This window comes from the organism of the source record quoted next, unplaced genomic scaffold (assembly GCF_019419815.1).
Source record: "Pyrus x bretschneideri cultivar Hongxiangsu unplaced genomic scaffold, Pyrus_bretschneideri_v1 Contig11, whole genome shotgun sequence".
Lineage (NCBI taxonomy): Eukaryota > Viridiplantae > Streptophyta > Magnoliopsida > Rosales > Rosaceae > Pyrus > Pyrus x bretschneideri.
Window position 1 is genome coordinate 7,236,678 of NW_025999402.1, and position 14,974 is coordinate 7,251,651.

General features: G+C 37.4%; 2 protein-coding genes and 1 long non-coding RNA gene across 3 annotated transcripts; all 3 read right to left on the minus strand.

Annotated features, from left to right (window-relative positions):
- Positions 1-5,426: 5,426 nt before the first annotated feature.
- LOC125472007 lies at positions 5,427-7,097 on the minus strand. The gene is made up of 3 exons (XR_007254031.1): positions 7,014-7,097; positions 5,565-5,636; positions 5,427-5,473 (listed from the first exon to the last, which is right to left on the minus strand). It is a non-coding gene; the product is annotated as an uncharacterized LOC125472007 (long non-coding RNA).
- Positions 7,098-7,520: 423 nt separating this feature from the next.
- On the minus strand, positions 7,521-9,370 carry LOC103928338 (putative disease resistance protein RGA3). Its single transcript, XM_018642816.2, has 2 exons — positions 8,591-9,370; positions 7,521-8,066 (listed from the first exon to the last, which is right to left on the minus strand). Exons 1-2 carry the CDS (start codon positions 9,368-9,370, stop codon positions 7,521-7,523), a joined length of 1,326 nt encoding a protein of 441 aa, XP_018498332.2.
- A 4,206-nt stretch (positions 9,371-13,576) lies between these two features.
- Positions 13,577-14,188, minus strand: LOC103928362 (protein DMP4-like). Its single transcript, XM_009337393.2, has one exon. It carries the CDS (start codon positions 14,186-14,188, stop codon positions 13,577-13,579), a length of 612 nt encoding a protein of 203 aa, XP_009335668.2.
- Positions 14,189-14,974: the final 786 nt, after the last annotated feature.

The following is a 14,974-nucleotide window of genomic DNA, read 5'->3' on the forward strand; positions in this document are numbered from 1 at the left end:
ACAACCAATGAATATTTTGACTTACATCGTTTATGTGGGATGTGGGAAATCTTAGGCCATTCACGGCCGCTCTCCTCAGCGCATGCTTCCTTTAGATGGGGACATGCATCAATCTCTAGCACATGTAGCTTGGCGATCCGTTGCATAGCTTCCATTGTAGGAAAATACATGAGATTCTTGCACCTCTTAATACGCAGTCGGGTAAGAGATGTAAGGTCACCCAACCACTCCGGCAAAGACTCCACTCCGCCAAATGATCTTATCTCCAAAGACGTTAAAGTAGTGAAGTGTTGAATTTGATCAGGTAGAGACTTGAGCTTAGGCCACCCTGAGATCGTCAAGCTTTGGATTTGTGACGATGGAACCTTAAAATCAGGAAAAGAGTCCAGCTTCCAGAACTTACCGATTGTCATCTCTTTCAAACCATGCAGAGAATGTAGGCCCCTCGGCAAATATTGTAATTTCAAACACTCTTATATTACTAAACATGAAAGAGACTGCAAGCTAGATACATCTTGATCTGCCATAGATTTTAATTTGTCGCAAAACTCGACCGAAAAATGGCTAAGAGATGTGCATGATGATAGTCCGCTAGGCAGACTTGTTAATGCATCACATTTTTCAATCTCCAAATAACGCAGGGATGTGAGGTTGTCTAAACTTGGAATAGCCCGCAGATTAGGGCAACCAGATATAACCAGGTGCTCAAGAGAGACGGGGTGTTGTCGCCCTAAACGTTTCAGACTTTGACAGTTGGAGATAAAGAAAGAGCGAAGAGAAGTACAAGATTGTAGCCCGCTCAGTATACTTGTGAATCCATTGCATTCTTCGATTCTCAGTTCACGGAGGGATGTGCAGCCGTATAAGGACAACTCCTCCAGTCCACTCTGAAGATTCGTTGACTCAAGAGAACATCTTTCAATAGCCAATTTGCGGAGGGAGGTCAGACTGTGTATTGAAATGCATCTTAGCTTTGGACAATCAACTATGCTCAACTGCTGCAGAGATGAATGGTATTCAACCAGGGACGGTGACCGTGAAATTGGAATGGATGTTAGATTAGGGCAACCCCTTATTAGCAACTTCTGGTTCTTTTCCAATATCCCTACTGGCAGAGAAGTAACCTCCTGGAGATATTCTAATCTAAGGGAAGTGAGAGCGGTCACTTGACTGCTTAAATTTTCTATTGCCATGAAGTCGTCAACGTTATACACATTCAACTTTTGGAGAGATGGAAAGTGTCCTGGAGCAGTTCGCAGTTCCATGCAAGACACGAGAGTCAACTTCTCAAGGCAGGGAAACACTACTAGCTCCACTTTCTCATTCGTTGGCATCGCAACAACTGCTTCATTCCATTCAACTAGAACTGGACAATCAATCATTTGCAAGGTTTTCAATGCTGGAAACAGAGTCACCCTCCTCACCGTCTCATTCCTTGTCGTCGTTGTAGCTCCACTACTAACATAGTTATAACCATAAAACTCGGCTCCCACACATTTAAGGTTATGCATGCTGTGGAACACAACATGTCTAAGATGTGGCAAATGACCGAGTGTTGGGACTTGTTCACATTCTCTGCAATCATACAACAAAATCTCTTGCAAATTTTGGGGCAACAGACCACTTATCATCCATGACGCAAATTTTAAACCCATGAAGTTCTCAATCCTTAAGATTTCTAACTTGGGGTGCAGTTGGAGACCTTCCAGTACATCATTGTCGTGTTCATTTCTTCCCCTGCTACAATTCCCCCATTCAAATGTCAACCCTCGTATGTTTGCTTTCCCCACTAAATTTGATTTTTTTGCTTCCTCTTTGTCCCTCACATATTCCAAACATGTAAGTGTTAGATTTCCTTTCAATTGGTTTAAGCCACCTAGCTCATCAATTCCACGAGTTCTAGCCCTATCCAGAGTAAAGGAAGGTAGTCTCTGCAGTTGAGTGAAGCTTCTAATCCCAAATGGAATGACTTCCTTATATTTGTCGAAATAAACATGTCTCAAGTTTATCAAATTTTCCAGCTCCCTTGGAAATATTCGAAGATGTTTTGTATCACACATTCTCAACGTCTGTAGGTTATAGAGCTTCCCAACAGACCTGGGAAGTGCTCGGATAGGTGTATTGGAAATGTCTAGATATCTCAGGTGTCTTAGATCGCCAATTGAACCGGGCAACTCCGAACCATAAGTTTTGGACAATTTTAACACACGTAAACCCTTAAATCTTGACAAGATGTTGCCGGGGATTCCACTCTGTGAAAATAGAGAGGACACTTTCTCAGCATTTTTTCCTAAACTTATTGGTATTAGATAGGGCTGGGCACGGGCCGGGCCGGGCCCAATTTTGAAGGGACCGGACCGGACCTAAGTTCAAAGGGAACGGGCCGGGCCGGGCCGGGGATTACATTTTAAATATAAGAACCGGACATTACCCGGCCCGGTTGAAACGGGCCGGTTCGGGCCGGGTCCACCGGGTCTTTTTTTTTTTTTTTTTTTTTTTTTTTTTTTTTTTTTTGGTTGTTTGAAAGAAAAAAAAAATTGTACAGAACTAAATACAAAGTCCAACATCCAATCTAAATACAAAGTCCAACATCCAAGTTCATAGATTAACAATACATTCCAAATAATAATATTACATCTTCCAACATCTAAAAATTAAATCAACATACAAAATATCCGAAAATCCAAGTTCCAACGCCCAAGTTCCAACAACAATCTTCATTGAATCTGTAAACAAAAATAGAATATAAACATGACATTTTTAACGTCCAACATCATATTATCTATCCTCATTCAAATTGAATTATTAAAATTTAAAGTTTATTCATTTGAGTTTAAAATATTACCGCAATTCCTTTTCCTTTATTCGTTTGAGTTGTTTCAATTTCAGGAACACTTGATGAGATTGTTGAACTTGTAGATATAGTATTTGCTCTTTTTCTTTTATATTCTACAACAAAGAACAACTGTTAATTGTAAACCAATTAATATAAAGTTATAAACCAAACTATAAAAAACAAGATAATTACCTTCTTCACACTCTTGATAAAATTCAAGCTCCGCGGGACTTGCTTCATACTCAATGCTGCCAATTGGTTCACTTCTTATCCAATTTTGAAGGCACATCAATGACTCCACTGTTTGAGGAAGGAGACATGATCTACAAGGGTCAATTACTCTCTTTCCTCCACTAAATGCACTCTCACTGGCAACTGTTGACACTTGAATTGGCAAGACATCTTTCGCTATCAAAGCAAGTGTGGGATATGTGCTCCTCCCTTTCAACTTCCACCATTTCAAAACATCAAATTGTGAACCATGTGATACTTTCTCTACAGTGTCAAGGAGATACCTATCCACCTCATGTGCAAGCGCAATATCCTCGGTGTCTTCTAGTTCCTTTTCCCAATCATCCATGATTTGACTAAATATCATTGGATTTTCTGTTGGCACATTAGAAGATTGTTTTACCCTTGAAGAAGTGTCAAGAACTAAATCTTCTCTACCCTTTTGTTGTGTTTGTGAATCGAAAGCTTGACTAGCATATTCATCACACATTGTCTTCAACAATGTCTTCACTTGATTACTTTTTTGTTCAATCTCTTCTTCAAGAAGTTGTAATTGCTTTCTACACAAGTGCATGTAGTGCCTCAATTTGAACCTTGGGTCTAAGACAAGGGCAATTACAAATATTTGATTAAGGGACTCAATTGAACCAAAATACTTTCGATATTTGGCTCTCATGTTGAATGCCATATCACGTAGCACCAACTCTGCAGGTCTTCCAGTTTGCATATATTCAGGCAAAAAAAGTTTTTCTATCTCGTTTTCCACAGCAATGACATCATGAATAGCTGTGTTAGATGTGGGATACTTAGTTGCACTAACTTTCAAAGTTACAAGATAGAAGACCTTTAAAAATTTCACAAACACTTCTGCACTATCCCAATCTTCCTCCTTAGGTGGTCCAATCCTCCCTTTACCCGCCACTTCTTCTCCTTCATCACTAAACACCTTTTCACTGAAATAGGTGGTGTATATATTGGCTTCATCATCTTCGATCATCCTTTCAAATGCTTTTTTAAACTTCAAGCAAGATTCTAGCATCATGTATGTGCTATTCCACCTAGTAGGCACATCCATAACAACTAGACCCCTACTATCCAACTTCTCATTCTCCACACATTTCTTGAAATAACTTAACCTTCGGGGACTTGATCTCACAAACCGCACGGCATTTCTAAGAGCATCCACACTTGTCTCTAATCTTTTCAACCCATGTTTCACTACCAAGTTGATAATATGAGCTAAGCACCTCACATGCATAAACTTGCCATTCATAATCACTTTACTATTAGGCCATTTCTGCATTTTACGAACAACATACTCAATTGCCACCTTATTAGCCGATGCATTGTCAACTGAAATGCACATTACCTTTTCAATCCCCCACTCAACCAAACATTGCTCAATCATCTTCCCTATTTCTTTGCCTTCATGACTTGAAATCAAACAAAAGTTTAGAATCCTTTTGTGCATATTCCAATCATCATCCACAAAATGAGCAGTTAGCACCATGTAGTTCAAATTTTGCACACTTGTCCATGTATCGGTAGTCAAGCTCACTCTATGATTGTGTATCTCCTTTTTTAACTGATCTTTCATGCTATCATACATACTGAATAACTCCCTTACGATACTTCTCCGAGATGGAACATGCAATCTAGGCTGGACTTTGCACATCATCCGCCTAAACCCTTCACTCTCCACAATACTAAAAGGTACCTCCTCCATCACAATAAACTCAATAATACCTTCCACACTTTCTTCTTGGCTCCACCCTTTAGCAACAAGCATGTTTTTGACATCCCCAGAAGGTCCAGAACTACCTAGAACCTTTTGGCTTTGCAACTCATCAGTTGGTTTATATGACTTGCAATGTTTATTGATATGTTTAATGTAAGTACTAGTTCCACCCCCACTAATATCACATGCAAAAAGGGCGTTACAATGGTTACACTTAGCCTTCAATACTTGTACCTCCACCTTCTCTTTCTTTCCATCCTTTTCTACTTCTTGTATTTCCGAGACGGTACACTTAGTGACATGATCCCAAACCCAAGATCTCTCAGAAGAAGATCTCTCTAGTGAAGCTATTATAGTTGGTTGCTTTGTCTTTGGAATAGGTGGTGCTTTTCTTTTTCTAGAGGATGAGGGGTTTGGGGGAGGCATTGATGGATGCACTCACCATTCATGCACTCACCATTCATGACATTTTACCAAAATGTTTCAAGAAACTATGCTCTTTTCCATAGGCTAAAGAAACTGTTTTCTGCAATATTGGCCAAGTACTTATTGTGTGTGTGTGTGTGTGAGATGTATATGTATATGTATTATATTATATATATATATATATATATATGCAGGCAGAAGGCCTCGGTTCTCATTCTTGCATTGCATACAGGTCCTAACTTCTAATCCCATTAAATCAGAAAATATGATACATTTTTAAATACTAGATGACAACCATGCATTGCACCACATGCATCCAAACCAAGAACTCACCAGTAAGCAAGCAGGATATGATTCAAAATCTTTCAATTTCCAAACTTTCTCAGTAATAAGTGGCTCCGGAATCTGAAACCAATTCCCAAACAATCAAGAAAATACATATAATATTCTTGGAAATGCAACAATGCAAGAAAATCTGAAAATGCAATCAGAATTCAGAAGTGTCCTTAATGCAGCAAAGTTTGGGACGAAGTAGAAAGTAGAATGTTCTAATCATCGTGCAGTATTGTAGGATAAGAATGCAAAACGAAAAAAGTAAGATGGGAATGTCCAACTAAGAAGGTCGGTAAAACATCCCTTTTACATTTTGAGGTTCTGATTTAATGGGTAAAATAAATAAATTATGTGTGTTTTAAGCTAAGTGGTCAGATTATCATGCTTTGACCCACTGCCACCTTCTCCCAGTTACACTAATTTGGCACCATCCAACCATTATTGCCCCTTGCTTTGTCGCTTATAATTATTTTGAAGTTCCTATTTCATATCGTAAGAAGTGGACATAATTTTACAGCATTAAAGGTGATTGTTTTGTTTCAAATGTAGTTACCAAGGTTTTAAAAAATAATGTATAAAATAGATAGAGATCTAGTCAAAGGTGCTTAGGAAACTAATGCATGCTTGCTTAGCATAACATTTAAGAGTAAATAATTAGTCAGTTAGTAAATGTACATGCACAAGAAAGCCGACCTTCACAAAACTGAAAATCTTGTTGGTTTCGGACCGTACATGCACAACAAAATATCGAACTCAGAATCTTCTTCAACAACGTATAGAGCCTGCAAGTGACAATCATATTCTTTATATATGAGAAAACCAAATGTGATTCGCACCCAACTATATTAATGAACCAAATCATATTCTTTATAGTAAATTACAGAACCAAAACCAATATATTAATGAAACCCATAGATACCTAGATTCGAACAAATCTACAGAAAAAAATTGAAATAGGAAAAACTTAAAAGAGAGACTCTGGGAATAGAGCTTCTGAGCTTCATGCTTAACAAACAAAGCAACAAAACCCATAAATTAAATGTCTAAAACAACCTCTTTAAAGTTTAAACCCAGAAGAAGCTATTAACAATTTTAGCTTACATGCATTAAGATTGCAGCTTGCATGCATTAAGATTGCAGCTTCAAATTCAATTACCAATTTTAGTTCAAAAATTGTAACAATTCGAAAATTTTCTGCAAATTTAAATACCAAAGTATTTAACCACCAAACAACTTAACATCTACAAACAACTTAAATTTCTGCAAATTTAACCAAACAACTTAAAATCTACAATCTATAAGCAGATCCATAAAATTCAAAACCAATAAACAAGTTTCTGCTAGTAATCAAATCGCAGCAGTCCATAATATAATCAATCGAAAAGCTTATGCAATCATAGCCCCAAAAACCCTAAATTCCCAAATCAGAAACCCTAATTCATAAATTACCTAGGAATTTGCAGGATGATGGTAGTGTTCTCGACGGCGAGGTTGGTGTCGACCGTGTGGTGGTGGTCGGAACTCGCGATTGGGAGGATTGAAGGAGAGTCAGGACTCAGGAGACAATCCTGCGATGGTGATGTCGACAGTCACTGACTCACTATGAGTCTCAGGGAGTCGAGTCAGTACTCAGTAGGGGTCTGAGACGAGAGAGGAGAGGAGATTTGGGGAGTGAGGTCTGACTCTGAGACGATCGAGCGAGGTTTGAGACGAGAGAGGAGAGGAGATTTGGGGAGTGGGGTGTTGTCGAGTCGAGTCAGTCGACTGTCTGCGGGTGTGGTGTGGGAGTCTGGCAGGCAGAGACAGAGTGATTAGATAATCAACGGATCAGATTCAATCAACGGATTTTTGGAAGGTGGAAACGGTTCGGGTCGGGGACCCGTTTTCTCAGCCATTAGGACCCGTCCCGCCCCGCAAATGACATGGACCCGACCCGCCCCGCCCCGTTTCAGAATTTTAAAAACAGTACCCGCCCCATACCCGCCCCGAATCGCTTGGACCCGCCCCTACCCGCGGGTCCAGGCCCCGTTTGCCCAGCCCTAGTATTAGAGACGACATCTCTGTCTTGCTTCGAATTTTAAGTTTATCTTCCCCATCATATTTCGACACTAGTTCTGCGAGATCATGCACAAGATCATGCATCTTGCATTTGATGATAGAGTCACAGTCGTCCTTTATAACATCTTGGAAAAATGAGTTTTCCAACAGACTATTAAAATATTCATTACCAATATCCTCCATCTCTAGATTAGCATGAGAGTGGAGCAATCCTTGAGCCATCCAGAGTTGAATTAAATCATCTCTTTCAATTTCAAAATCTTTTTCCAGCATTGAGCAACACGCAAAACATTGTTTCAAATATGGTGATTTCAAACTATCAAAACTCAACTTCAAAACTGACATGATTCTATCCTCTCCTTCAGGTAATTCCCATATTTTACTTTCTTGAATTATTAACCATTCATCTGCACTATTTTTAGATCGCATCAAGCTTCCCAAAACCTGTTGGTGCATAAGTTAAAATTTCTATATATATTTTTATAAACATATATACCGCCCATGCAACAAGTTGAAGTGTTAACATATACAACAGTAAAGAAATCAATAGTTTAGCTGAAGTTTGACCATATATCAACCTTGACCTTATTTTCCACTCCATTTGTGTAATAGAACTTCTAACTAACTTTCTTATAGCTAGTAACAATGCAGTACAATGGTAGTATATTTTGGAGGGAGCGTTTGGATACATTTTTCTTTAAGAACAAAAGTATTAAAAGCAATAAACAATGGGAGCAAATTGTTTCACTAACAATGCAGTAGAATAGAAGTATATTTTGGAGAGAGCGTTTAGATTTCGTTGTACTTTTAAGTTAATCAAACAAAAAAATTCACAAATTAAAAAAAAAAAAATCGTCATTTCTATCTCATTCATTTTGGAATTTCCTAGTAAGCTTAAATTTTCTCATCCAAATATGGTGTTACTAATAACAAACAAATAGTAAAAGATATAATATATTAGTGCATACCTTTGCCACCAATGGTACACCAGCACACTTTTCAGCAATTGCCCTTCCAATTCTCTCATGAATTGAAGCTAAAGGAGCACATCCGTATGGAAAAGCTTCACCTTTTAATATGGACCAACAATCCTCTACTGATAAATTCACCAAGTCACACCTCGGAAGTGTTTCTGCGATTGATGCAACTTTGGCACTGCGAGTAGTAACAATCATGACACTTCCATGAGCAGAATTGAGTTTTGACAAACAACTCATCAAACTGCTCCATAACATATCATCTTCATTCCACACATCATCTAGTACGAGAATATATCTCTTCCCCATCAACTCTTTTTGGAGGTTTTGAAGCAATGCCTCCTGACTTGTTAGTCCAGTATTTGTTGAGTTAAGTAATTCCAAAATCCGTCTCAAAATTGAATTAACGTCGAAAGTGGTAGATACACACACCCAAATTTTGGTTTCAAAATGTTTGTCAATGTAACGATTGTCATTGTATATTGCTTTAGCCAAAGTTGTCTTTCCGAGTCCCGCCATTCCCACAATCACCATAACCGAAAGGTATTTTTCCCGATTGTTGGAGTCAATCAAGGTTGCGATTATACCAGACACAATCTCGTCCCTACCAAAGATCTTTTCATCATGATCAAAGCTTGAGACGGTTTCTCTGTTCCCCATGCCTTGTGGGGATAATGTAGAATCTATTCTTCTTGCAACTAACCCAATGAAAGATGCCTCGCTCTTGAGATCCGATAGAGTTGCATTGATGTTCTTTATTTTGTGTGCCATTTGTTGACGAAATAAGATAGGATTTGAGCGTGAAAGGAAGTTGAGTACCTTTTTCTTGACTTGGTTTTGAAATTCTACTTTGCTCCGGACATCGTCATAATTGATTTCGTCGAAGACATTGTCAGCGTCACGAGCCACCTCTTCAAGTTTCTTCAACCAGTCTCTGACTGCCATGCCCCGATCCTGCTGTGGTTGGCTTGTGACATCGCCCAAGAACTCTTGAATCGCACGTATTGATTGACGAAACTTTGCTAGTTCTTTTCTGAATCCCCAGAAAAGACTGAATTCTTGAGCAGCAAGTAAAGCCAACTTGTTCAGTATTCCCTCCACAGGGAAAGTATAAACTTCGAACGCCTTAACAGCCTCCATACTTAGCGCGAAAAGGTATGAATGCAGAGATAGCTAAGGAAGCAAGAAGAAATAGGATTGAAGAATTAGTCCTACTGCAGATTTGTAGATCAAAAATAAGGTTTCATAACCAATTGGCAATTTGGTATTTAATTATAATGATTCCACCTACCTATCAAATTATTTCAAGCTCAACGAAAATTTTAAATTAGCAGTGGACTATAATTATTGGTAGCTTCTTCCATCAGTGCTGGCGAAATATGTTTTCTCTATTCACATAAGTTGGAAACTTAAGTTTTTAATAATTGAAGGAATCTGTACTGAGCGCGTAGTAGGTTTAAGAAAGTACCACTAAGCTTTCAAATCTAACAACTCCCATTGACCCTTCGATCTACTCAATAATATTCATTAAACAAATTTCACAATACATAAAAAACGTGTATATGAAGCGTTCAACAATGCCAATTTGCAATTTCATTTTGAAAAAACTAATAAAAAGGGTTTCAAATCTTTACATTTTAATAAAAAATTATCGACTAACTTTACTTAATGACAAGAACAAAAGAATTAAAAAAACATAAAAAACACCACATGCGCTGAGCGCGAGTACCCTCCACACCCCTCCCATCTCCCGCCTCCTGCCTCCCGCCTCCCGCCTCCCCTTTCCACTCTTTTTTCTCCCCGTCGATAGCTATCATTGAGAGATTTTTTATTTTTTATTTTACTTAGAATAAGAGAAAGACTTCAAATTGAATTACATTTCCAAATTTATTTTTGTAGTGTTGTTTCCTAATAGTAATCAAGATGACGAGGGATTTTTCAGTGTGTCAGAACACGGGATGGTACACTACGTGTCTCTATACAAGTGGTGAGATTCTTGTGTTAAAAAATTAATAACATAAAAAATAAAATTTCCCACCACTTAGATAATAACACGTGGTGTACCTCTTGTGTTACGAGCATAAGGAAAAATTTGTCCAAGATGACACCCAAGCTAAAGAAATTGGATGGAGAGCTACATTTAATTATTGTAGGTTTGTAAAAAGTGTGAGGGACTTTTAATTTGGTAATTGAAAATAGCTTTTTAAATATAATTACTGAGGACATAATCTTCTCAAGGTTTAAAAAAAAAACCTGATTAATTGTTTAGAAAAGGGGAACCGGATCCCTTCCGGACCCTTTGAAACTGAGCCTCATGACCAAGGGATCTTGGCCATTGAAATTTGATCCAACGGCTACAAACAGGGGGCTCCTCTAAAAGTTATAATAATTGTAGTCGTTTGATCAAATTGCAATAATCCGGATCCCTTGGTTAGGAGGCTTAGTTTACAAGGATCCGGAGGGGATCCGGTTTATAAAAAAGGATACTAACCGACTTACGTGGACCACTTAGGGAGAACCACGTGTCATAGTCCCCCAATAGGGCCAATTCTCTTGTTTTTCTTTTTACGCATAAGCAAGCACCCTCCTTCTTTTTAATATTACTAACCTTTATGCATGCACTCACGTGTTTATAGAAGACATTTTTTAAATCACGGCGTGCTACGTGTAACTTACACGTTTTAAATGTATTTATATGCGTGAATTGACAATAGGAAAGTCAAATATTTGAAGTAAATGAATAATCTTAGATCATGCTAGAAAAAACACCTCACAAACTAATCAAAGCAGCTGAATTCACATAATAAAATCAGTCTTTCAATTTTCATCCACATTCTATTGAATTTACATTAAGAATAGAGAAAATAATATTTAGTAAACAACTGATTGAATCACATTATTACTAACTCATTGAGAGGCTAAGGCCACCTCTCTCCCCTTTATTATAGATAATATCGTTTGTTTTAAATAAAAAAATAAAACAGTTATTTGACAACTAATTTATCACATTATTATGCGCGTGTGAAATATATTTTTTATAACTGGCATTACACGCCTTGTAAGATATTTTGAACATGTTTAAAAATAGAGAAAATAATATTTAATGAATAACTGATTGAATCACATTATTGCTAGCCTATTGTGAGGTATTAATTTTTTTTTTTATTTTAAACTATACAAAAATAATTAATTATTAAAAAAACACTGTTAAAATGACGAAAAATACCCCTGCATTATTTTGGGTTGCTTTTGAAATTTTTTGTTTTGGGGGCATTTTTATCTTAACTTTTTTGGTGAAACTTGTGACGACCCCAAAAGGGGTTGTTGGCTTTGTATATTAAGATTAGGAGGAGGGGGAGGGTGCATTGGTGCAAGTTGGTTGGGTCAACTCGAATCCACCCATACCTTATTCAATTTTAAACACGGTCAGGCGAGTTAGAATGAAGAAAAAAATCCGCCCAAAACCAACCCAACATTAACCCAATCATTATTTTGGGTTGGGTTAGGTTGCCTTGCTGACGATATCAGCTCAAATCCAATATGATTTTGAGCCCAAATTTGCTCATGCTCATACCCATCTCACTTCATATTATAAAAATTATTATATGTATAACTTTTGAAATGACTATACTTGAAGTTCGTTGTCAATTTTCATTGAATAATGAATGATAGTATTACATTTACATTTATTTTGGTTGAGGTTTTGGTATATGCAAAGTTGTTTGCTTTAACTTTTGTGTGGATGGTGATGTGTAAATAGAATTTTAATTAATAATGAGGTTTGATTCAAAATTTGAAAACCATGTAAAATAAAGTGTTATAAGATTGAACTTGATAAGTTGGACGAACATGAACCAAACTCAAATAATCTCTAACCCACCATGAATAATCCCGAACCTAATTAAAATCCAAACATGACTAAACCCACATGAACCCGAACCCAATACAAACCCAACTTTTGAAAATTAGGTTAGGATTAAGTTGACCATCTAGCCTACCTAACCCGTCTAAGTTGCACCCTAGACATGAGACATGCCCAACGACCAGCCATAAATCTGGGCTTTCCAATTGCAATTTGATATCTGATTTCTTAGAAAATGGCAAGTAAAGTTGCAGGCAGCAGCTTGTGTACCCTTTTGTGAATTTTTACACATTTTAAGGGTATTAAGAACTTGCCGGAAGAGCTTCTTGGAAAGTATGTGAAGCCTACTCCTGATATGGAGCCTACTCCTGCTGCTAGCACTTGTGAGCCTCATGCTACAATTGCTGGCTTCACTGGTTGAAAGATGATGTTGGTTTCTGGTTTTTACTAGATTTGGTGTTGGCAGTGGAGAGTAATAAATTTGTTATTTTTGAAGAAATGAAAGCTATTTTCTTTCAGTTTTTCTTTTCCATTTTCTGAAGACTATTTCCATTCCTAAATGTTTAAAAAAAATCCCAAGTAATAGAATTTATGCTTAATTTGTAATATCTTAAACCATCATCAGTAGGTTTTGGATCTGATGACTAATTTGGCAGTTAGACATTAAGCAAATATTTTAACTTGTAAAGAAGATTGTGTAAAGCTTTATGAGATGATAGCTTGTATTTTTGGTCCTATTATCTATTGATATTTCATTTTAAATTTGACTCCCAAAGACAATATAAGTTTGTTACTAATTTATTAAAATTAAACTCAAACATCGGTTTATATAAATTTTTCATTGTGTAGTTTCGCCTAAACCTCTCGCTCTTCGACGCGAATATATCATCCTATTAAAAAGAAAAAGAAATTAAGAGCTTGTAGGGTTTGATGACTTGATTTGAGCAATTGTCTCGCTCCCCTTTCATTTTATGTTCAGGTGACATTAATCTGACATATTTTGAGATGCTATTAAGGAAAACAAATCAACAACTAATCTGCATCAGTCAATTCTAATTTATTTTGTATTTCACATGTACATGTATGTAAGTTTTATAAAGGACTGTTACATAACACTATAATGCCCGAGGCACCATGTCTGCGTATCCGATCCCTCTACGAGTAGTCGGAAAGATTGTGAACAAGAAGCTCGACAAAATCCCAGCTCCAAGAGGCAAATTCATTGTTAGTTCACTTATTCCCGCTTCAGAAAAGAAGCAGCTTTGCACATTGGAGTTGCTAAGAGCAAAGACCAAGAACACAAATAGTGACATAAAGGCGTGAACAAAATCTATGAACTTTATTTTATACTTCTTCAAGTCCCTATCCATGTCCTCGGCGTTACTGCAGTTGAAAATGTACATGCCTTTGAACGTGGCGATTCCATAGTGGAGTTTTCGGTCGTTGTCCATGAAGCTATCGGAAAACGAAGATAAGAAACAAAGGAGAGCACAAAATGTAATGACACATGTTGTCAGGTACTTATTGAAAAGTTGGCAAGAACCATTGTTGGAGAAAGTAGGGATGAGGGTGTGAAATGCGAGGACTGTGCTGGTAGGTAGAAGGTTAGCGAGGTTGGCTGCACTGGCTAGGGTTTGGTGGACGGAGTACTGGTTCAAGCTGTGCTTGAATATGGTGGGAGGGGAAGGCGGTGGGCGTGGTTGCTCGGAAGATAGTACCTCAGCCATGTAGAGAAAGAAGAAGGGAGTTCGGTTATATTAATTCGCTTTCTGTTGGAGGTGATAAAAGGCAATGCTTTATAGACAATGAGGACATTGGAGTTTAGGTTGTTTACCTCAGAATGGTGATGTATGTAAATCATGTGGATTGTGTTTTGAGAGAGGGATAGCGTAAGGGACACCAACAATGGACTAATTTCTAGGCCATAAGAAACATGATGACATATGATTTATGCAACCATTTGCTAGCTAGTTACCTAATTTGACCAGAAAATTAACTCACTAGCTAGCTGTTTGAAAGAATGCAATCCTAGCTACATCAAAAGCTTGGTAGAATTACAACTTATATTGAACTGTTTCACTTTTAAAAAGTCAATAACTATCGGGCTATGCATGTGGTTAGGTTAAAATAATATCAATGTGATTAGTAGTGACTGCTGGCCTGACTTTGAAATCTTGACACTAGCTAGAACTTACTTATCTTCCAAGAGTTTCGCACCATCAACATTCATCATTGAAGATTTTATAGGTCATTTATCTCTAGCTTGAGGTAACAAAAGTGATTTCCGTTCTGATTCTATACAGTTTAATAAAACAACTTTAAAGAGAAATCAGATTTGGCCTCCTCCTCAACCCAACTCTTCCTCAAGTCAATTACTCCAATCTCAGTTACATATTAGTAAACATGCCATTAACGTATTATATATTGCTAATCTTTAGGAATTAGAACTATCATTTTGAACATTTGGGAGATGCTTCTCTCCTTCGTTTGCTAATCACCAACAGGGTTTAATA